The sequence below is a fragment of the Acinonyx jubatus genome, chromosome C2 (assembly GCF_027475565.1).
Source record: "Acinonyx jubatus isolate Ajub_Pintada_27869175 chromosome C2, VMU_Ajub_asm_v1.0, whole genome shotgun sequence".
NCBI classification, from domain to species: Eukaryota; Metazoa; Chordata; class Mammalia; order Carnivora; family Felidae; genus Acinonyx; species Acinonyx jubatus.
The window spans coordinates 64,169,390-64,194,107 of NC_069384.1; the positions used below are offsets into that span (position 1 = coordinate 64,169,390).

The window sequence follows — 24,718 nt, forward strand, 5'->3', positions numbered from 1 at the left end:
TAACCTGTGGGGAAAGTTTGAGTGATGTGACTAAGACTATAATTAATCAGTTGGTTGAACAAAATAACCCAGAGATGGAAGGGCCAACAATATCATTAGTGATCGAAAAGTTGGATGTTATCATTAACTTCTGAAATTAAGTATTAAATTTAGTTCACTGGTTTTCAGCCTGAATACCAGACAGCTTTGATGTATTTCTCAAAGCAGAACACTTCAGACCAGACCATCCCAGCCATCCAGCACTTTGCGTTAGCTTTCTCTGTGATATGTTTCACAAGTGTCATTTTGACCTTTTGCAGTGAGGCAGTGGACCAGAGGGATGAGCTTGGTATGTATGGTCCCATGGTCCTGTCTGAACACATTTGACAGAAAAGAGAAAGAAGAGAAAGGGAGATTAAGCCTCACTTTCAGTGACTCAGGCTCTCTACTAAAAGAGCGTCTAGTGTAGGAAACAAATTAACTGAAAGTATATTCAGTTCTTAGTCCCTAAGTGCTAAGAAGTAATCCCAGGCCCAGAGTAAACACGAGAGGTGAGAATCTAGGTGGAAAGACCTGTTGGCTAGGAGGGGAAGTAGAGTATTAGAGAAGGCCTTTCTAAGAGTAAAACTGACAGAGGACATGGCTGGCCATGTGGAATAAAAATGTAATGGGGAATAAAAGTTTCAGTGTCAGCACAGATCAGTGGAATAGACTAGAGACTCCAGAATTGGACCCACAAATGTATGGCCAACTAATCTTTGACAAAGCAGGAAAGAATATCCAATGGAAAAAAGACAGTCTCTTTAACAAATGGTGCTGAGAGAACTGGAGAGCAACATGCATAAGAATGAAACTAGACCACTTTCTTACACCATTCACAAAAATAAACTCAAAATGGATGAAGGACCTGAATGTGAGACAGGAAACCATCAAAACCCTAGAGGAGAAAGCAGGAAAAAACCTTCTGACCTCAGCCACAGCAACTTCTTACTTGACATATCTCCAAAGGAAAGGGAATTAAAACCAAAATTAGCTACTGGGACCTCATGAAGATAAAAAGCTTCTGCACTGCAAAGGAAACAACAAAACTAAAAGGCAACCGACGGAATGGGAAAAGATATTTGCGAATGACATATTGGACAAAGGGCTAGTATCCAAAATCTATAAAGAGCTCACCAAACTCCACACCTGAAAAACAAATAATCCAGTGAAGAAATAGGCAGAAGACATGAATAGACACTTTTAAAGAAGACATCCAGATGGCCAACAGCCACACGAAAAGATGCTCAACGTCACTCCTCATTAGGGAAATACAAATCAAAACCACACTGAGATACCACCTCACACTGGTCAGAGTGGCTAAAATGAACACATCAGGAGACTGTAGATCCTGAAGAGGATGTGGAGAAAAGTGAACCCTCTTGCACTGTTGGTGGAATGCAAACTGGTGCAGCCACTCTGGAAAACAGGGTAGAGGTTCCTCAAAAAATTAAAAATACATCTACCTTATGACCCAACAATAGCACTGCTAGGAATTTACCCAAGGGATATAGGAGTGCTGATACATAGGGGCACTTGTACCCCAATGTTTATAGCATCACTTTCAACAATAGCCAAATTATGGAAAGAGACTAAATGTCCATCAACTGATGAATGGATAAAGAAGATGTGGTTTATATATACAATGGAATACTACTTGGCAATGAGAAAGAATGAAATCTGGCCATTTGTAGCAAAATGGATGGAACTGGAGAGTATTCTGCTAAGTGAAATAAGTCAGGCAGAAAAAGACAGATACCATATGTTTTCACTCATATGTGGATCCTGAGAAACTTAACAGAAGACCAAGGGGGAGGGGAAGGGGGGGAAAAGTTACAGAGAGGGAAGGAGGCAAACCATAAGAGACTCTTAAATATTGAGAACAAACTGAAGGTTGATGGGGGTGGGGAGAGGGGAAAGTGGGTGGTGGACATTGAGGAGAGCACCTGTTGGGATGAGCACTGGATATTGTATGGAAACAAATTTGACAATAAACTATATATATATATATATATATATATATATATATATATATATATAAAATCTCTGTAGGCATATATATATATATATATATATATATGCCTACAGAGATGATACCCTGAGGGCTGTAAGAGCATGTAGCAGAGGGACTTGATCTCTTTTGGAGCAGAAGGCTACCAGGAAGAAGTTTCCCTGTCCCATTCAGGGACCCAAGAGAAAACTGTAGCAGGAGTCAAGAGTGAGAGTGTTGTAAGATGAGGCCAGAGATGTAGACAGGGGTAGCTGATACAGAGCCTTCTCAACCATGGTCATGAATTTGGGCTTTATTTTAAGCTCAATGGAAAACTACCAAAAGGTTTTTAAACAAGAGTGGAATGATCAACATGCATCTCAAACAGGTTCCCTCTCGCTGCAGAGTGGGGACTGATAGGTGAGAGGAGCACGTTTATTAGGAAAGTATTATCATAGTTGGTGAAAGATGATGGTTGCCTAAACAAGGGTTGGAATGGAGAGGGAGAGAATGGATAGATTTAAGGCATAGACAGAAAGTCAAAGTAATAGGAAGTGACACAATGTGGGTGTTCATAGAGAGGGAGATGGGAAAGACAGTCTTCATTTTTGGCTTCAACCATTCATTGGGATTAGGCAACAGGGATGATGAATACAACTATGGATGTGTGAGTTTTATGAACCATAGAAATCGTTACTGTTTTTGTAATTATCATCAAAGCAGTCATTTTCATGACCTTTATGTGCTTATATTATATGTTCATATTGTTGTAATAGGCCACTTGGTCTCTAACTCAATAGTTTATTTATAACTTTGATTACAGACAAGAAAGTGAGGCTGTTGTTTCAACTCTCTCTCTGTTCGAAAAGAAAAATAGATGAGAAGTAGAAGAACAAAAGAAAAAAAAAAGTTTCCGTGTCAGAACAAAAAGATCCAATATCCCTTGAAGGAATCCTCCAAGGATGCTTCTGAAGAAGGAGTTACTCCTATAGATATGAGGTGTGAGTGTTCCAGGTGTTAAGTGAGATAACATGAAAAAGCACTTAGAAAAGGGCCTGGCACTGTTAGCTCTTATTATTTTAGTGGTATTATCATCAACAGTATTAATATTCTATTTTACCTGAGCAATTCTTTTTTTTTTAATTTTTTTTTTTACGTTTTATTTTTGAGACAGAGAGAGACAGAGCATGAACGGGGGAGGGGCAGAGAAAGAGGGAGACACAGAATCGGAAGCAGGCTCCAGGCTCCGAGCCATCAGCCCAGAGCCCGACCCGGGGCTCGAACCCACGGACCGCGAGATCGTGACCTGAGCTGAAGTCGGACGCTCAACCGACTGAGCCACCCAGGCGCCCCTTACCTGAGCAATTCTAATGACCCTCCCTTGCTGTATTCCTTACCACCCTGATCTCACAGTAACAGAAAGTAAAGCTACTAGGCCAGTTTTCCTGGCCCTTATCCCCTCCGCTCTTCCATTTAAAGAATAAATGTGACATCATCCATCATTAGGAAAATGGAAATCACAACCAAGATGAGATACCACTTCACACTCACTGGCATGGCTGTAGTCAAAAAGACAAACAAAAGGAAGTGTTGACAAGGATGTGGGAAAATTAGAACACTTATACACTGTTGAGAGGAATGTAAAATGGTGTAGCCACTTTGGAAAACAGTCTGGCAACTCTTCAAAAATTTAAATGTTGTATTATCATGTGATTCAGCAATTCCACACCTAGGTATATACCTAGGACAACTGAACATATGCATGCAGCCTCACAAAAGTTTGTACATGAATGTTCCTATCAGCATTCACAATAACCAAAAGTGGAAATAAAGCAAAATGTCCAGCAAGTGATGAATGGGTTTTAAAAATGTCATAATCAGGTGCCTGAGCGGCTCAGTTGTTGAGGATCTGACTTAGGCTCAGGTCATGATCTCTCAGTTCATGGGTTTGAGTCCCACATCCGGTGAGCTCAAGCCCTGCTTCAGGTGAACATAAGCCCAGGTGAACATAAGGCTTCAAGTGAGGCCTGCTTCCCCCCACTTCTCTCTCTCTCTCCCCTTCTCTCTGCCCCTCGTGGGATTCTCTCTTTCTCTCTCTGCCCCTTGCTCACTTGTGCCCTCTATCTCTCAAACAAATAAAAAATAAAAAATGTGATAATCAACAGATGAATGGATAAATAAAATATGGTATATACAAATGAAATAGTATTTAGCCTTATAAAGGACGGAAATTTTGACACGCTACAATGTGGGTGAACCTTGAGGACATTACGCTAAATGACATAAGCAAGTCAAAAAAAGATATTTTATGATTCCACCTGCATAAGGTATCTAAAATAGTCACATTCATAGAAAGTAAAATGATGGGTACCAGGGACTGGGGGGGGGGGGTCGAGAAAATAGGGAGTTTTTGAGTAGGCATGGAGTTTCAGTTCTGCAACGTGGAAAAATTGTGAAGGCCTGTTGCACAATGTGAATGTACTTAACACCATTGAACTGCACATTTAAAAATGGGTATGGTAGTCAACAGCATGTTACATGTTTTTTATCACAATTTTAAATAACTAAAAATGAAAAAATGTGACAGGTGCATACAATGGAATATTACTTAGTTATAAACAGGAATGAAGTACTGATAAAGGACTATGACTTGGCTGAACCTTGAAAACATTCTGCTAAGGGAAAGAAGCCAGATACAAAAGATGATATGTTATATGATCCCATACACGTGAAATATCAAACACAGGCAAACCCATAGAGATAAAAGGTAGATTAGTGGATGTCAGAGGCAGAGGAAAGAAGGTAATGGGGAGTGAATGCAATGAGTAGGGGGTTTCTTTTGGGGGTGATGAGAATGTTCTGGAATTACCAGTAATGGTGCACAACTCTGTTCTAAAAAGCACTGAATTGTATGCTTCAAAGGTGAATTTTATAGTATGTGAATTGCACACCAATAAAGCTGTTCTAAGGGGTATCTGGGTGGCTTAGTCAGTTAAGCATCCGGGCTTCAGTTCTTGATTTTGGCTCAGGTCATGATCTCATGGTTTGTGGGTTCGAGCCCTGGTTGGGCTCCATAGCCTACTTGGAATTCTCTCTCCTTCTCTTTCTGCCCCTCCCCCCACTGTTGCACACACTCTTTCTCTCTCAAAAAATTAAATAAACATTCAAAAAACAAAAAACAACTTTCAAAAAAAATGCTGTTCTAAAAAAAGAATAAGTGTGGACGTTAATATATATTTTTTAGTGTTTATTTATTTTTGAGACAGAGAGAGACAGAGTTTGAACGGGGGAGGGTCAATGAGAGAGGGAGACACAGAATCCGAAGCAGGCTCCAGGCTCCGAGCTGTCAGCCCAGAGCCCGACACGGGGCTGGAACTCACAGACCGTGAGATCATGACCTGAGCCAAAGTCAGATGCTTAACCGACTGAGCCACCCAGGCGCCCCAGGACGTTAATATTTTTAAGTCCGCTTTATGACAGAGGTGAGTGAAAGAGAATAGCTATGAAACTCAGAAACATTATAAACAGGAATACCCGAGCCTTCCAGGAGAATTATCCTATTTCCTCCATTCTTTCAAATTCCCTTGTTTTACTCTTTGGTATTTTGCATATGCTTTATTTTTTTGAATTAGCTTCCTATTATTTTGTATGCAAGCACATATGTGTGTCCAGCTTTATTGAGACAGAATGTATAACATTGTGTGAGGTGTACAATGTAATGATTATAGATACATGTGTATACTGTGAAATGATTTCCACAATAAAGCCTCCTATCATTTCTTGACTTATTCTCAGTTTTACTCCACCCACTCTCCTCCACTTACCTTCTTTTTCTCTTATGTAATCAATGTGAATATATAAGTAAGTATATGTGTGTGTGTGTATATACACACACACACAGGCACACAATTATGTCTGTTGATGTTTTTGTGCTCATGTGTCTAGATATATTTTTATGTACAGAGGTGTGGACACATTTGGTTCCGGATATCTGTGTATCTATGCTTGAATCTTCACATCAGTCATTTGGGAACATTGTAAGGCTAAAACTCCCAGAACTGTGTTTTTTACGAGTGGCAAACAATACTGGTATCCCAGTGCCTTATCATGCTCTCAAAAGGCTATTTTTTTTCTTGTAGCATTGGCAGAATTTGCAACACACTATAACATCAGAGAGTGGTAGTCTGACCAATTGTTATGAACAGATAGGATTCCAACAGGCAAAGCTAAGTGCCTAATTCTGTGTTTTAATTTTTTATTTTAAGAAAAAGCAGTTCTGGGGCACCTGGGTGGCTCAGTGGGTTAAGCAGCCGACTTCAGCTCAGGTCACGATCTCGCGGTCTGTGAGTTCCAGCCCCGCGTCGGGCTCTGGGCTGATGGCTCAGAGCCTGGAGCCTGCTTCCGATTCTGTGTCTCCCTCTCTCTCTGCCCCTCCCCCGTTCATGCTCTGTCTCTCTCTGTCTCAAAAATAAATAAAATGTTAAAGAAAAAAAAATTAAAAAAAAAAAAAAGAAAAAGCAGTTCTTCTCAAACTCCATTAAAATTATAGTAAAGATTTACAGAAAGATGTAAATCCGTCTTGATACTCAAAACAGGAGGGGGAGAAGACACAGCGATTTTTGTGATTTCTGAAAACAGAAAGCAGATAGGACAGGTAAACCAGAACAGAAGTTCCACCTCAAAACTCACAAAGGTGACTGAGTGGAGGGACAAGACATTTTTCCAGGCAGAGCCTCAGAGGCTCCAAAGGCTGTGTGGGCAGATACAGGGGAAAGGGAGTGAGCTGTGAGTAACAAAGGACTCCTCCTTCCTAATGACCTTTACAGTCTGTTTCAGTCACCTACTACCAGAGCCCCACCTTGTCATCACCAAAACTGCTCCATAGTGAAATCACTCATATAGTCAAATTACACTCCTAGAAATGACACTGACCTGGAGAATTATATATTTGAGTCTCTTATGTTTTGTCTCCTTCCTTGTTTTTATATATATAAAATTATACAGACTTGTGTCAGGGCACCTGGGTGACTTAGTTGGTAAAGCGTCCAACCCTTGATCTGGGCTCAGGTCTTGATCTCAGGGTTGTGAGTTCAAGCCTTGCATCGGGGGCTCCATGCTTGGCATAGAGCCTACTTAAAAAAAGAAAAGATTTGTGTCAAAAATTTATACTGAGAAGAAAGGAGAATTTTCCAACCTCAAAAATGTCCAACCACAGATTGATTACAACATATCTATACAATTAATGTTGCTATAATTTCTGTTTAATTATCTGGATGAGTATAGTTGGATCTATCCCAAACCATATAATATACATATACATAACTATATACACATATGTATAAAGAGTTAAGTAGAGAAAGAGACAGACTGACAGAAGTAAAAGAATAGGAAAATATAAAGTTTTGTGTTAGCCTTTTTTAAGCATAATGCCAAAGTGAAAATCATTAAGAAAAATATATAATTGATATGACATATTTTAAAAGTATGAAAAAAGTTAGCAAAAATGCAAATGATTAATAGTAATAGTTGCAGTCAAAATGACAGATCAATATCCTAAACATGTAATAAGTTCCCACCAATCAATTTTTTAATAATTTTTTTAAATGTACTTTTTTTTAAATTTACATCCAAGTTAGTTAGCATATAGTGCTATAATGATTTCAGGAGTAGATTCCAGTGATTCATCCCCTATGTATAACACCCAGTGCTCATCCCAACAAGTGCCTTCCCTAATGCTCCTTACCCATTAACCCATCCCCCTACCCACAACCCCTCCAGCAACCTCCAGTTTGTTCTCTGTATTTGAGTCTCTTATGTTTTGTCCCCTTCCTTGTTTTTATATTATTTTTGCTTCACTTCCCTTATGTTCATCTGTTTTGTATCTTAAATTCCTTGTATGAGTGAAGTCATAGGATACCCACAAATCAATTTTTAAAACCATAAATACTCCCAATCAAAGAAAAAGTCCAGGAACATGAATGGGAAATTTATTGAAGAAAACATGTAAATAACCAAAGAAAAATAAATTAAAACAAAAATTAGATACCACTTAAATATTTTTTATAGAAAAAAATATTTTTAAATGTTTATTAGGGAGAGAGAGAGTGAGAGCAGTAGTGGAGGAGAGGCAGAGAGATAGGGAGAGAATCCCAAGCACGCTCCTCATTGCCAGCACAGAGCTCCATGTAGGGCTCAATCCCAGGAACTGCAAGATCATGAACAGAGCCAAAACCAAGAGTTGGATGCTTAACCAACACCCACCCAGATGCCCCTAGACAAAAATTTTTTTAAAGGTAGCACCTAATCTGTCTGAAAGTACAGCTAAATGGACCCTTTCTTACACTGTTTGGGGAATATACATTTTACAACCTCTCTGGAATGCAATCGGATCAATCACTGATTGATTGAGTGATTGATTATATATTTATTGTGAGAGAGAGTGCACACATGTAAACATGCTTGAACGAATGGAGAGTGGGAGAGAGGTAGAAAGAGAATCTTAAGCAGGCTCCGCCCAGTGTGGAGCCCAACAGGGGGCTCGATCTCATGATAGTGAGATCATGACCTGAGCAGAAATCAAGGGTCTGATGCTTAACCTGCTGAATCACCCAGGAACCCCAAATCCAAACATTTTAAAACAAATATGCCCTTTAGTCAGAAATTCTAATTCTAGGAATTTACACGAAGGAAATAATGAAATGTGTTTAAAATTTGATGTATAAGAATATTCTCCATGGGATACCTGGGTGGCTTAGTCAGTTAAGTGTCTGACTCTTGATTTTGGCTCAGGTCATGATCTCACAGTTCCTGAGTTTGAGCTCCATATTGAGCTGTATGCTGATAGCATGGAGTCTGCTTGGGATTCTCTCTCTCTGCCCCTCCCCTGCTCCTGCTCTCTCTCTCTCTCTCTCTCTCTCTCTCTCTCTCTCTCTCTCAAAATAAATAAACTTAAAAAAAAAAGAAGAAGATTCTCCACATTATTTATAATATTGAAAAATTAAAAATCTGAATTTTCAACCTTTGAGATTCGGTTAAATATGTAATAGCATATTCATATGGCAAGATATAGTACATCCACCAAAATTATGTTATAGAATAATCCCATAGGGAAATGCCTATACCATATTATAAATGAAAATAATGGTTTTAGAAGACTGTAAATAAGTTGTGATCCTAATTACATGGAGGAAAACTAAAAGAAGATCAGAAGTGCCATAAGGGTAGGAATTTTGTCTGCTTAATGCCTGCTAGAACAGTACCTGATAAGCAATAGTACCTCAAATAGTTCCTGAATGAATGATTCTACACCAAATGCTTACTGTACTTATTACTGGACAAGGAGGTTTCGTGATTTTTATTTTCTGCAATGGACATGCATTCATTTTGTTATCCAAATAAAATAATGAATTTTTTAAAAGCAGAGAATAATTTAGGGCAATACATAAAGAAATGCAGATACTTTCATAAAACTGGCACTTTGGTTACGTACTTTTGGCTCTTCTCAAGCATTATTTAATGCAATGGGTTTTCCCCCCCAAGGACAAAAGATCTAATTCCTCTAAACCTCCCCAATCAGAAACTCCTTCATTCATTTTAAACTGTTCTAGTTTCAGGGGCGCCTGGTGGCTCAGTTGATTGAGCATCTGACTTCGACCCAGGTCATGATCTCACACTTATGGGTTTGAGCCCTGCATAGGGCTCTGTGCTGACAGCTCAGAGCCTGGAGCCTTGCTTCAGATTCTGTGTCTCCCTCTCTCTCTGCCCCTCCCCCACTCTCACTCTCCCTCCCTCTCTTTCTTTCTCTCTCAAAATAAATAAACATAATAAAAAAATTTTTTTAACTATTCTAGTTTCAGTGAGATAGCAAAGGCAGAGGAAGAAAAAACAACAAATAAATAAGCAAGGTAATACCAGCCTGATTATTATGATGCAAATAAAATGTGTTTATATATGAGAGAGTAACTCTAGTGGAGAGGGCAGGCTACACTAGAAAGGGCCATCAGGAAAGACTTCTCAGAGGAAGCGGGAGCAGAGCTGCACCTGAAGAATGACAAGGAGGCAGCCTGGAACCAGTAGGGGACACGGATTTCCACCAATGGGAATGGAAAGCCGTGTGGTTGGAGCACACATAGGATTAAATTAGTACCTAAGAAGTTGGAGAATACATGAGCAACTTATAAGCCATGGTGAGGAGTTTGGATCCTACTCTTGAGCACAAAGGGAAGCCACTGAACGGTTTTAAGGAGGGGGAACAACAAAGTCTGATTTATGTTCTTAAACAGTCTCAGGACACTTCTGTTCAAGAGGGTAGCTTTAAATTGCATCATAGAATTTTCTGCCCCCAATATCTAATAAAATAAAAACTTTAAAAAAATCAGAAGTATATATACTTACTAGATATCATATTGAGAGAAGCCACAACCTAATTCACCGTTCTTCAAGGGCTGATGGCCAAAGAAAGAAAGAGTAGGTTCCAGAAGAAAAGCAGAGAAACACAGCTGTCCTTGTAAGAAAACAAAGACCTGGAATTCTTATTATTTTCCTTAAATCCAGGCAATGTTACTTAACTTATAGAAATTTTAACCAGGAAGTAGTGGGAATGAGTGAGGAGAGAGGGGCTGATTCTCCCGATGGCAGTACAGGTTCAGAGCCAGATTCAGAGTTGAGAGCTGGATCCAGCTCTTAAATCTTCTAAGAGAATTGGTCAGGCCCAAGAGGAGACAGGACTGAGAAGGAACAACCAGAGAACTAGGGGAAACATGACAAGAATACTGGAATAAAGTAGTATGGAAACCAGAAGAGGAGAATGGACTCGTCAGCTGTATCAATTGTGCTGAGTGACCAAATGAAATGAAGACAAGTGTCTACAGGATTTGGCAAAACAGAGGTTGTTTGTAACTTGACAAGCAGTTTCAATGGAAGAATGGAGGGAAGATAGAATTTGACTACAGATTTACAGTGTTTAACAGTTTTAAACAAACCAGTTGATTAGGAAAAAATATCATCATTACAGATACTGAGAGCAAAGGGAATGTTTTGCCTTGGGACCTCTCAGACCCAACGTGGATGATTGTGTATGGCATCCTCAACAATATCTCTGCAGTAAACACAACAAGTTTCATAGACTTGCCCCTTAATACTGGATATCAGAAATATTATAGAGACTTTCATTGGGTGAAAAGTTGAGCTAACTGGGTATTTTATTGGAATATGGTTATTCCATGTAACAATTCCATATAATAACCACGCCTGGTTATTGAAATGGCCTAAAGTCCTCTCCAATTATATGAGTCCACATAATGGCACATCCCTTTCCTGGGAGAGGACTACATTGACTTAAGAAGTTGTTTTTTGGTAGCCATATTCTAAAATGTGAACTGAATTAAGCATTTATCATCTACAGGAGCCAAGAATATGAGAATGTCCTTAATGTTGAGCAAGAGGACAACTGAGTAACAGAGAGGACACATTAAAGGCCAAAAAGCCTGAATCTATACTTTTCAGTAAAATTAGCATAGAGAGTCAACACCTGCCAGAAAAAAAGCAGTTTTCAGAGGCACTGGTGAATTGGCGAACCTGGGCACTTCAGTCTGCAGGTTTGGCTCAGTTATTTCTAATACAGAAGCTGAGCTCTGATTAGTGACCTGCTCTACTCCACCAGGAGCTTAGGTGCTCTGGGAGACTTACTTGCGAGCCAGTTTTGCAGACAATGGCTTTTTATATATGCCATGAACGATATTCTACTCTCTATTCACCTCATTAACTAGTCAGCAGAAAAAATCACATTAAGATTTTGATATCATTTTCTTTTTTTTTTTTTAATTTTTTTTTCAACGTTTATTTATTTTTTTTGGGACAGAGAGAGACAGAGCATGAACGGGGGAGGGGCAGAGAGAGAGGGAGACAGAATCGGAAACAGGCTCCAGGCTCTGAGCCATCAACCCAGAGCCTGACGCGGGGCTCTAACTCACGGACCGCGAGATCGTGACCTGGCTGAAGTCGGACGCTTAACCGACTGCACCACCCAGGCGCCCCTGGATTTTGATATCATTTTCAAAGTTACACCAATTGTCTAAGTACACTCAAATAGTACAGTATAGTAGTTAAGAGTGTAGGCGGTGAGAACAGACTGATGGGAGTCTTCACTCCTAAATAGCTCTGGAACTATGGGGAAGTTAACCTCCTCAACCCCTGCTTCCCTCATCTATTAAACAGGGGGCCATAATAGTATATACTTCACAGGGTCACTGTCAAAGGTAAATTTTACAGTGCCTGGGACTTTTAGAAGAATTGAAAATATGGCAGACAAATCATGGTTTGAGAATTCTTTTTTCCTGAAACTGGTGAGTAGAGGGTGCCTGGGTGGCTCAGTCGGTTAAGCCACCAACTCTTGATTTTGGCTCAGGTCATGATCTCACAGTTTGTGAGTTTGAGCCCCACATCGGGCTCTGTGCTGATGGTGCAGAGCCTGCTTAGCAATCTCTCTCTTTCTCTCTTTCTCTCTCTCTCTCTCTCTCTGCCCCTTCAGAGTTCTCTATCTCTCGCTCTTTCAAAATAAATAAATAAACTTAAAAAAAAAAAAAAAGAAAAGAAAGAAAATGGTGAGTAGGGAAAAAGCCATTAAGTAACTCACATTCCGAGCTCAGAACTTCCAGGATGGGCCAGTTGCTTTCCCATCCAGTTTATACTGCAGCTCCCTCCCTCCCCCATAACAAAGTGGATTTGAAGTGAGGGGTCCATTTAGGGACTGCACTGATTATGAAGAGAAACATTCCAGTGCTCCCTTGTCCCAAAGATGAAAGAGAGAAGACCCATGGGGGTTGGAAAGTTTGAGGGAGTGGATAGCACCGACAGCCTGTAGCTCGGTAAGACATTGCATTAGTCACCAGGTTTGTTAACTTGCCTTGGCACAACCACAGAAAAGGAAAAAGCATAGGGTGATGGTACAGTGGGATGGCCAGGCAGAGAGGGGCACGCATACTCTTCTTTATTTCCAGATTCTGGACATGTACGAAGAATGGAGGAGTTGTAATTATTGTTGAAAAATTAATCTTTTTCCTAGCTGGTCTTTTGTTTCTTGTTATGGGCTTTTGGGTTCACATTGTATATTTTGAAAACTGATTCATGTTTATTTTCTCCCCACATAATCCTAGTAACAGAACCTAAAATGCCTAGGATATGAATGGAAACATATGTCCTTATTTGCTTCCTTGCTGCTTTATCACAAAGATTTCCAAAAGAGCATGTTTTTAATAATTTACATGCTTTTCTTTCTATAATTGTAATAGAGATCCTTTGCAGACAGAGGAACTGTCGACATAAAAAGAAGAAAATAAAAGCCAACCATATCACATCATCCAGATATAACCCTGATGATATTTATTTTACATTCATCATGTATATACATATCAACTTATTTTACATTCATCATGTATATACATATCAATAATCAATTTTTCACTTTTAGCACTCAGAAGAGTGCCTGGCACATCTTCTCACGTATTTACTGAGAACAAAAGTTCTCAGTAAATATTTGTTGAATAAATAAGTGAACGTATTTCCACATCATTAGTTTTTTTCTATGGCATCATTTTTTCACAGTTTCATAGAATTCCATTGTGTGAGTTATCGTGCTGTGTCTAAACAGGCCCTGGAGGGCTGAGGAGGATTAAGGCATGTGATGGACACACAGATGCCCTGTGCAGGCCCCCTCAACAAGGGGGAGTGTGCTGCATGGCTGCTGGCAGTGCTGGCACCCCCAGCCTCCACTCTCTGCTCCCTTCAGGGATCGATCGCCTCAGCTACTGAAAGCTACTTTCCCAGGGCAACCTACATCTAAGGACTGGTCACAGAGGGGCCCAATGCAGAACAACTGTGACAAGCCATCCTCTTCTGGAGCTTCCGGTCTAGGGAGAGGGGATTGCCTGAGGCTGTCCCACCTGCATGGCAACTTGTCTTCTCTCTCTACCCAATCCTATTTCTTCCCTCTCCCTCCCAAGGTTGTTAATCTCAAGGGCATTCCCTAAGAAATATACTGCACACTAAACTTGTACCAGAGTCTGCTCCCTGAAGAACCTAACCTGTTACAGAGGTGATCCAGACCCATGAGAACTCCTGAGTCTATTGCTTAAAGCACTCAATAAATTCTAATATTACTGCCATCACCCATCCCCAGCTACAGGCTAAATAAATTACTGTACATACATACCATGATACGTTAGCAGACATTCAAAGAATTATTGCTGCTGTGTATGACACATGGTGGCTCCAGAGGAACAGAAGGGGAGGGAAGGGAAGGGGAGGGGAGGGGAGGGGAGGGGAGGGGAGGGGAGGGAGGAATTGGATATCATCAGATAATTCCTTGAGCCCTCTCTCTATGCCTGAATTTCTCTAGTCTTGTTTGTTCCAGATCTCTTGCCCCTTATTAGCCTTTGGACCACCTACAGTGTATCACTCTCCCCCTAAATGTAGCATATGTAAGTTATAGAAACTGAAACTAGCCATGACCCTGGACAGATCTGCATGTACCAGCATGACCATGAGCAGTCAGGAAAAATAGATGGGCCTTTAAAGGCACAAAAGCACAATTAAGGATCAAATAGTAAAACCAGACCAAATCAAAACAAAAACAAAAGCCCTGAGTAGTGTGTGTTCCAGGAAAGCCCAGACCCAGGAGAAATCCAGAGGAGAGCTGAGCTGAGCCCTGTCAAGGTGCTTCCATTTGTCAGAATCACACATTCCAAAAGTAGCAGAAATCTACTGCCTGAAAACTTCCTGTTACTTCCGGCCTCAGTGAGGCAAGCTCGGGCAGCATCAGGCCCAGCCCATGTGAGATGCTTCCTCCCAATCACAGACCACCCTTCCCTCGTGGAGGTTCACAGAATTGGTGCTGGGTAGAAAAGCACCTCAGGCTGGAGCAGCCTGCAGAGTGGGCCGGCTCAGCACAAGAAAGACAAGGAGGAGGAAGGAGGAGCAGTGGGCACTTTGGTGAGTAGATTGATCTCACTGTTCAGGGAAGCCAACTGCACCCTCAACGGTTGGGTTGCTTTCCTGGGAGGTGAGCTGGGGTCCAAAAGAGAGCAGAGGAGAAGATAATGTCCTCATGAATAGATCTGTCATTTTTTGTTATTTAGAATATTGTAGCGATTTTGTTCTCTTTTACTTTAAATGGTACAAATTGCTTTCTTAAACCATTTGATATTGTCCAGTTCTCAGAAAGGAGATTAAAATTCTTCTGGGAGTATTATTCACCCATCCTGATCTCAACCTCAAATTTTCCCAATAGAAAGACCAAGAAAAATCCAAGAATCCTGGGAAAACCTGTATCTCCTGATTAGAATTTCAGACAGACCCCGGTTTGTGGACCCCAATTTCCTTGTGAAGTCTGAGAAGCAAAAATAAAATTTAAGGAAACGGATCATGTTCTTTCTTAATAATGTAGTAGAGAGAAAGTTCCCTGTTTGTCTCATCAGAAATCATTTGGTCCTGCCTACTCATAATGGGATTTGTGGGGCTATTTACTCATGTTTCTTCCCTGCAGACAGTTCTGTTTAATAAATGTGTCCGTTGAAATAAGTCAACAAATTAGCTCTATCTACACAACGTTACTTTTACATAATTTATTTTTACTCTTCACCAATTAGTTGATCTACAGGATCCACAGGTCCTAACTATATTTTTCATTCTAACAACATTTCCACACATAAAATGAATTAAGTTTCAAATAATGTTAATATTATTTTATATATTAATATATAAAATTATAGTTTATATAATATAAGTGGGGTTTAAAACCCCACTTACAAGTAGCTTCAAAGACTTTTAATATATTTTGAATATCATTAATTTTAATGTCTTTTTATTTTTTTATTTTTTAAAAAATGTTTATTTCTGAGACAGAGACAGAGCATGAGTGGGGGAGGGGCAGAGAGAGAGGGAGACACAGAATCCGAAGCAGGCTCCAGGCTCTGAGCTGTCAGCACAGAGCCCGACACGGGGCTCGAACTCACAAACCGTGAGATCATGACCTGAGCCAAAGTCGGTTGCTCAACCGACTGAGCCACCCAGGCGCCCTTTAATGTCTTTTTAAAATTAAAGATAATGTTGATTGTTTCTTACCTGAATAGACTTGCTTAAGCACAAGAAGAAAGAACTTAGATTATATATATATATATATATATATATATATATATATGTTATATATATATGTTTTATATATATTTATATAGTTTTCAAACCTTGTAAAGAAATGGTTTTCCTTTTGATTAGCCCTTCTTGATGAGGAGAAAATTTTCTTATTTTGCTTTCTGCTACAATAGGCTTAAAAACCAACTCACCCATTTTTTTGTTTTTAAACTCCCTGGAAAGAATCATAGACTTGTAAATCCCTAGGGGAATTTATACACCATTTAGTCAAGAAAAACAAATGAAATCTCAGAACTTCTTTTTGACCTCTCCTGCCTACATCTCACCCAGAACAAACACTGATCAGCCCATGCAGGCTGCACACACCCCTGATGTTCCCTAACTGGGGCAAAGACCAAATTCATGAAGAGTCGCCCTAACCTCACCTCCCCCAAGGAGTCTCCATAGCATTCCTGCCTTGGGGCTGGGCATCTGGCTGGCATTACCCACACCTGAGGTCCTCACGTGGCTGAGAATGCCTGAGCCATTGTTTCTATCCTATTCCTGACTTCAGGTGGGTCAAGGGCTCTGAAGTCACCACCGCAAGCATCAGGAGTCTAGAGCAGTGCTGTCCAATAGAATCCTCTGTGATGATGGAAATGTTCTATACAATAGCCACTAACTACATGTGGCTATTGAACACTTAAAATGTGGCTAGTGCAACCAAATAATTGAACTTTTAATTTTTATTTAATTGAATGAATTTGAATGAAAATAGCTACATCCAACTACTAGTTGCCATAGTAGAGCAGGTTTAGAGCTTTAAAACAAGAAAAACCAATGGATGCTGTGAGCCATGGGTGTCAGAGCCATAGGCACAAGCACTGCTTTTCATCATTGCCAGCGACTCATCCTACCCTAAATTTAAGCAGGCTAGCAATTGTCCTGATCTAAAATCCCCACACCCACCTTTATTCTCCCCTGTAAGTCATAAAACTGTCTACTCTTGTTCTGGGTTTCAAGGTCAGGGCTAAGGTAACAGCACAGTGTGTTTCTTATTTCTTCCTCTCCTATTTCTCTGTTTGTTTGTTTGTTTGTTTTCCTTTGTTAATCCAAATTTCCCTAGCATGAGCTAGAGTTTGAGGTGTGGTTTGCGTGTTTTCTGGTCCAACAAACTTGGGTGAGTAAAAGAGGTAATGAACTTGAAGAAATGATCTCATGCTTGGTGGGAGAGTCTTATTTCTTTTTCTTTTACTTTGAAAATGGTTTATTTAGTGAGCAATAGTTTTTAGACCTATTCAATGTGTCTGGAAACATCAACACTATGGATATGAGTAATTTTTATAAGAAAACAAACTGAATGAGGGCACAAGGAAAAAAAAAAAGAAAACTCCAGCCTTTTAAAATGTTTGCACTTCTCCAGAGCAAAGGAGCTCCTGGGATGTTGAGCAATTTGCGTAAATCATCATGGTGCCAGGCCACTGGGCAGTTTTCCACAGGGTGGGGCTCACAGAGGCTATTCTTGAACATGGAAAACACTTTGAGGTGAGCTGCATACTTTCAGTCAGGGGTGATATTATTTCTAAAGTGGACAGTCACAGGAGGCCTGGGTCGCTCAGTTGCTTAAGCATATGACTTGGGTGAGCCCTCATGACGTGAGGGTCATGATCTTGCAGTCTGTGAGTTTGAGCCCCATGTTGGGCTCTGTGCCGACAGCTCAGAGCCTGGAACCTGCTTCAGATTCTGTGTCTCCCTCTCCGCCCTTCCCCGACTCGTGCTATCTCTCTCTCTCTCTGTCTCAAAACTAAATAAATATTTTTTTTAAATGTTTAAATAGGCGCGCATGGGTGGCTCAGTCGGTTAAATGTCCGACTTCGGCTCAGGTCATGATCTCACAGTTCATGAGTTTGAGCCCCGCGTTGGGCTCTGTGAGGACAGCTCAGAGCTTGGAGCCTACTTCAGATTCTGTGTCTGCCTCTATCTCTGCCCTCCCCTGCTCATGCTCTGTCTCTCTCTCCCTCTCTCTCTCAGAAATAAACATTAAAAAAATAATTTAAAAAATTAAATAGTCACTACTTGGCTCTCTGCCCTCTACCAATCCCACTTTTTAAAACTCAGCTCACCCCATTTGCTTATTTTTTATCCCTGCTAGGTTTAAAAACAAACCTAATACCTATCTATGAGGGAAGAGCTGCTTTGGAATAACACAAGAAAGTTTCTATAGACCCCATAATTGACATAGCTGATACATACATACTGGGGGCTGAAATGGTAGGTAGGAGGGGAAGACACATCAATTTTCAGGACCCGGTCTCTATCCACAGAAGACGGATCCAAGCCCCCAGATCATGAGTTACTTTAGCCCACTGAGGCTTTACTCTCCTTGGGTCTCTCTCTCTCTCTCTCATGTGTCTTCCCCCTCTGTTTGAAAATATACAGAAGAGATCTGATAAAATCATTCACAATGAGGCATTGACATTAAAGCCTCATGAGCCTCACTGTGCCTCTTTTACATGGATGTGCATTCTAATCAGGAGCAAAGGAGTGACTCTCTTGTGGGATTTCAGAAATTAGGGTAATTAGTGAGAAGAGTTTGAATGGAGGGCAATGGTAGAAGGCTCTCTCCCTGCTAGCTTTGTTTATGTGCCTCCCTTTATGGCTTAACCTTTAAGGGAAAAGAGCGGGTTCAAGGGCAGGGAATTGGAGGTTTCTCTCAACTCTAAAGAAACATAAAGGGAAGGGCACCTGGGTGGCTCAATCGGTTAAGAGCCAGACTTCAGCTCAGGTCATGATCTCACAGTTAGTGGATTCCAGCCTGCGTCAGGCTCTGTGCTGACAGCTCAGAGCCTGGAGCCTGCTTCGGATTCTGTGTCTCCCTCTCTCTCTGCCCCTCCCCTGCTTGTGCGCGCTCTCTCTCTCTCTCTCTCTCAAAAAATAGATAAAGAAAGAAAGAAAGAAAAGAAAAAAAAACATAAAGGGAGGTGGTGTCTACCTACCTTAGAAAGAAGAATGATTAGTGACAAGCTCAATAAAAGGCTATTAAGTGTCAGAAGACCTGGACTTGAATCTTGACTCTGCAAACAACACATGCATGATCTTGAACAAGTCACTTCCCCTCCGGGAGCCTTGGTTTCCTCATTTGCACAATGAGAGACCTGACTACAAAGCCTCTACGTCTTCAGCCACATAAAGAGATATTTGTTTTAAGGAAATGGTTTATGGGGTTGTAGGGGCTAGCAAGCCTGAAATCTGTAGAGCAGCCGAAAATTCAGGAAAGAAGTTGATGTTGCAGTCTTGAGTCTGAAATCTGCAGACAATTTTGAGGCAGAAATCCTTCTTCCTCAGGAAACCTGTCTTTGCCCTTAAGGACCTCAACTGATGGGAAGAGGCCCACCCATGTTGTGGAGAATAATCTGTTTTACTCAAAGTCTATTGATTTAAATGTTAATCATGTCTGTAAAAATATCTTCACAGCAGTATATAGACTGGTATTTGACCCTACAACTGGGCACCATATCCTATTCAGGTTGACACATAAAATTAACCATTACAGGGCATTTATCACAATGCTTCTTCATCAGGCAGGCAGAAACAAAACTCAAGAAGTTATTAACTTGAGACACATCTACCACCAGGCCCTAGAGAACACCACAGTTTATGTTCTTTATGTAGAGAGGTGCCTATCTGTCTCACCTTTTTGTTCTCTCTCCATGCCTGTCCTTTCTGGAAAGGGCAATCAATTCTTTTTTTTTTTTTTTTTTTTTAGTAGCCATTGGTGTGAAAATTTGTCAAGGTTTTTCTTTCTTTTTTTTTTTTAACTTAAATAAGTTCATAAGTCTGTCCCTATGCACAGGCATTCAGAGCCTTTAAAGAACTCTGAAAGATTAGCCAGGCCTGATCATTTCCTTTCATAGAAATCATGTTACCTTTCCTCCAAGTGTGCTAGGAACCCCTTCCAGGACACTCCTCCAGCTGTCTATTATGGAAGTCCCCTGTTTTCCAAGAACCTTTCCTAGAAGTTTTCCACTCGGCGCAGTCTCTTTGACACAGAGACTGTGTAATGTCATGGAGTCATTTCGACCGGGTTTCCCAACTTCACTCTTGAGTGTCTCCTAGTTTCCTGGGTAGCTGCCTTCCAGCTCAGTACTTTTCCTACATCTTTCTTTTCTGATAGTTCTAGAAGAGTGGTTTGCAGCCACACTGGGGCTTGCCATGTGGCTTGGAAATTCCGAGCTGATGAGGAGAAGCTCTCCACTCTTGTTTCAGCCAGATTTTGATCTGGTTGTATATATTAGCATTCCATATTAAAATCCTATTTTCTTGGAAAGGGAATGTGGCTCTGTGTTTTAAAACACAATGGAATGGCTAGTTTTAGGTACTTTCACCATTCAAGTCTGTTAGCGTGATCTACCTGCTTCAAGAAACTGAGGCAAGAGTGAGGAGAAGATTAGTACTGGTTGAGTAACTAATATTGTGTTAGATTTCACATATATTCTCACTGAATTTTCACACAAACCCTTTGAGTGAGTTATTACGATACCCATTTAAAGATGAAGCTCAACAAGATTAAGAAACTGCCCAAGCTGGGGTGCCTGGGTGGCTCAAAGGGTTAACCGTTTGACTCTTAATTTCTGTTCAGGTCATGATCTCACAGCTCGTGAGTTTCAGCCCTGTGTTTGGCTCTGCACTAATGGTGCTTGGGATTCTCTCCCTCTCCCTCTTTCTCTGTTCCTCCACTGCTTGTGCTCTCTCTCAAAATAAATAAGAAAAGAAAAGGAAAGATAAGAAAAGGAAACAAGAAAAAAGAAACCGCCCAAGCTCACAAAACTGCTAAGTAGCAGAGTCAAAGCCCATGTTCTCCCCACTTCATTGTACTCTCTAACCTACCGTGCAATAGAGGTCTATGCAAACAATTCACTCATATATTTATTTGTCTATTCATTCATTCATTCATTCATTCATTCAAATATACATTTCTAAATTTTACTTTGTCTGCCTTTTGTCTATCAAAATAATTTATTGAGTGCCTACTATGGGTCAAGCACTGCGCCACCTTGGACCTAGAAAGACAAATGAAACAGGGTCCCAGTGCCTTCTCCTGCTTTGGAGATTCTTACAATAAAGTGCAGGAAACCATTTGTACATTGATAACAGGAGGAAAGAATGCACAAGGGGAGCAGAACAGAGTCCTCCCTAAGTAAATTCTGTATCAGGAAAAACGCAGCCTGGGCACAGAGGAGAATCTTGAGTGTCAGCTCTGCGCTGCCTCAGTCTGGAGCAGAGGCCCTGGAGCTAGTCAAAGCCAGGGCAATGTAGCCCAGTGTCCGGTGTTAACTGTTCAGGAATGCTGATGGAATGCAGAGAGGGTCCCTCCCACGTGGACGTGCTGCTTGGTACCTGACTCTGGCCACACCCCAAGCACAACTGGGAAACTTGTTTCTTGTCCCAAAGAGATTATTTCCCCCCATGAATCCTTCCATGAAAAATAAAAAGCACACATGGGTAAGGACTATAGGCCCTTACGGCAGACTGGGCCCTAGGCAGGGGACAGAGGGAAGGAAGAAGGGGCTGCCTCACCTCAACCTGGAAGACCTTGGCTGTGGGACTAGTCACCTTCAAACCTCCGGGCTAGGCTCCAGGTGTTACAGTGCCACTGGTCCACGGTTATCCTGCCCTTCCTAAATATGCCCCTGGTTATTAATCATAATTTCTTATGTTTGTAAACAGACTTAGTATTTGCCAACCACTTCTGCATCTTTTATGTCAGTGATCACAACAACCCCATCAAACACATTGTGTTTTACCCATCTTATAAATGAGGAAGTAGACACCGGGTGGCATTGCCCAGGGATACACAGTAAGGATGGGCAAGACTGGGGGTTGGAACTTCAGCATTCTGACACCAAGTCCAGTGTGCTCACAGCTAGACCACAGCCACTAGGCTACACCATGAGCCACCAGAAGTGCCTCCACTTGGTTCCCTAATTGCCATCTCTCTTGACATTTGCAGCTATCTGATGGATACAACAATGTTTTAAATCTTGGAGACACCAACCTAGTCTAAAATACAAATGACCAAGGAGAGGCTATGAAATGTTGACTGTCATATTAACCTGCACATTTGCACCTTTTCCTTCCAAGAATTTTGGTCCCAAGGGGTGGGTGAGAGAACTGCAGGTTTGGGATACATCTCAACAAAATCTCTGGAAAAACATGTGGGTCCAGCGCTGGGTTTGGGGAAAATGTACAAATATTAGTGCAACGTCGAGGAGCTAAGGAGACAAGAACCTAGAAAAGTGAGTGAAGACTGATTCTGACCTTTGCAAAGACAGGCTCATCTGAGCAGGAAGATGCACCTGTTCTCTCTGCTTAAGGGTTGCCAAGGAAGCGAGCCAGGCATTGCTTTTTATACTGAAAGTATTAGCTACATGACAGGACTTTATAAACTGCACAGTGTTATGTAGATGATCCGAAACCAAGCAGACCTGGGTTTGAATCTGAGCTTTTGCATTTTCTAGCAATGTGGTATTGGGCAAAGTAAGTAATCTCTCAAGCCTCCCTTTCTTCATCTGCAAAATGACAAGAAAACAGATTCTCCCCCTGGATCCTCTAGGAAGGCAGCTCTACTGACACCTTGATCGTAACCCAGTGAGGCTTATTTCACACTTTTTTTTAAAGTTTATTTATTTTATTTTTGAGAGAGAGAGGGAGAATATCCCAAGTAGGCTCCATGCTCAGCACAGAGCTCCACTGGGGGGTGGGTGGGAGAGCCTTAAACCCATAAACTGGGAGATCATGACCTGAGCCAAAACCAAGAGTTGATGGCTCAACCCACTGAGCCACCCAAGTGCCCCTCATTTTCATACTTCTGACCTCCACATCAGATGTTACATTTGTGTTGTTTTAAGCCAGGAAGTTTGTGGTAACTTGTTACAGCAGCCATAAGGAACTAGTACAGACTTTAGTAAAAAAAAAAAAAAAAAAAAAAATACCCATCTCATGGTGTGCCTGGGTGTCTCAGTCAGTTAAGCATCAGAATCTTGGTATTGGCTCAGGTCATAATCTCACAGTCGTGAGATCAAGCTCTGCATCAGTCTCTGAGCCAAGCATGGAACCTGCTTGGGATTCTCTCTCTCCCTCTCTCTGTGCTCCTCCCACACTCCTGCTCTATCTCTCTCAAAAATAAGTAAACAAACTTAAAAAAAAATACCCATCTCTTGGATCTGTTGAGAGGAAATGCACATAAAGTACCTAACATGTGCTGAGAACATTGTAAGTGCTCATTAAATGGCAGCTTTCATCATCATTTTGTTATTTTGGAAGACGAGAGTGACTTTCTAAGTTATTATGTGTCACTGATCCCAGAGGCCTGAAGAAGAAGAGAATTCACAGGGGAAAAGGAGAAAAATCTAGTGGTCAGCAACTTCAGAATGTTTTACCATCACTATATCCCTGCCTTCCATAAATACAGTCAGGCTGCCTCTCTGGCATTTCCTTCCATATGCCTGTCTAGGTTTCTTCTGTTAATTCTTCTTTTTGCTCATACTAACCCCTCATCTGCCCACTCTTTGTCTTCTCCCACTCTTGTCTGCACTTTTCCACCCTGACTCTGATGGACAATTCTCCTCTATTCATTTGTCCCTTCCTCCTTTATAAAACTCGGTGTGGCAGGTTCCTCTTTGGAAAAGTTCGTTATGGGGCTTCATGAGTCACCGGGCCAAATCCCTTGTTCAGAGTATCTTCAGTTCCTTTCTGCACCAATAAAGTCCCTCTTCGGTAGCCTCATACTCTCTTCCTTTTATCCATAGTCCTATTTCCCCCTTTATTTGACTGCATACAGTCATTTTTGCTTTGAACCCATGTTGCTGTCATCACACTTTACATTCCTTGAAAGAACGAATTGCTGCTAACCAACTAGTCAACACAAACAGGCTGCTGCTACCCAGCAAATGGGTGCATAATCTGTACTGGTTGAAATGGTGCTGCACTTGGCCTCCAGACTTTTGCCCTTTACTCTCTATACTTGTGTTGTTTGAACTTCTGCCTTCCACTGTCTATTTATTCATGTCTCTAGATGGTAACTTAACTTGTCAGGAGCAATGTCTGTGCATACCAGTAATGAACTTTACAATGTGACTGGTCTGGTTACATGAGTAAAGATCTCCCTTGGCAGACTGTGTATTAACTCCTTCAGGGCACTCGGGCTCCACTCAGTCTAATGTTTAACAATTACTGGAACAATTGCGGGAAAGAATGAATGCCATTTCTAAGCAGAAACTACACATAAAGATCTTGTAACAATGGCCCGGTTGTATTCATTCAGCAAACATTGATAGAGTACCCACTATGCACCCAGCTCTGGGCCAGAAACACTCATGAATTTTAATTCCTTTCAATTCCCACAGCTACCCAGGTGAACCAGGAAGGGAAAAATGGAGAAGCTGAGATTCTTTGGAAGGCTGCTAACACTTACATTAGAGAGTAGTAACAAAGGAAGTCAAATCTTAGCAAAGTCTGAGAAGGCTTGCCTCCCACTGATCCCCTGTACAAACTGGGACTTCAGCCAAACTGACTCACTTGCCACCT

At 41.1% G+C, this 24,718-nt stretch overlaps 2 protein-coding genes across 4 annotated transcripts in view; both read left to right on the forward strand.

Annotated features, from left to right (window-relative positions):
* Positions 1-15,374, forward strand: part of TEX55 (testis expressed 55) — a 32,834-nt gene extending 17,460 nt beyond the window's left edge. Inside the window, exon 4 of one of the 2 annotated variants that reach the window (XM_053220891.1) lies at positions 15,294-15,374. In XM_053220891.1, coding sequence (XP_053076866.1) covers positions 15,294-15,341 — 48 coding nt within the window. In that variant the 3' untranslated portion in view covers positions 15,342-15,374. The remainder of the gene's footprint in view (positions 1-15,293) is intronic. The other variant, XM_053220893.1, reaches the window with a different exon arrangement.
* Positions 14,728-24,718, forward strand: part of UPK1B (uroplakin 1B) — a 30,089-nt gene continuing 20,098 nt past the window's right edge. The window contains exon 1 of one of the 2 annotated variants that reach the window (XM_053220897.1): positions 14,728-14,995. The gene's annotated coding sequence lies outside the window, so the exon portion shown is untranslated. The remainder of the gene's footprint in view (positions 14,996-24,718) is intronic. The other variant, XM_015078239.3, reaches the window with a different exon arrangement.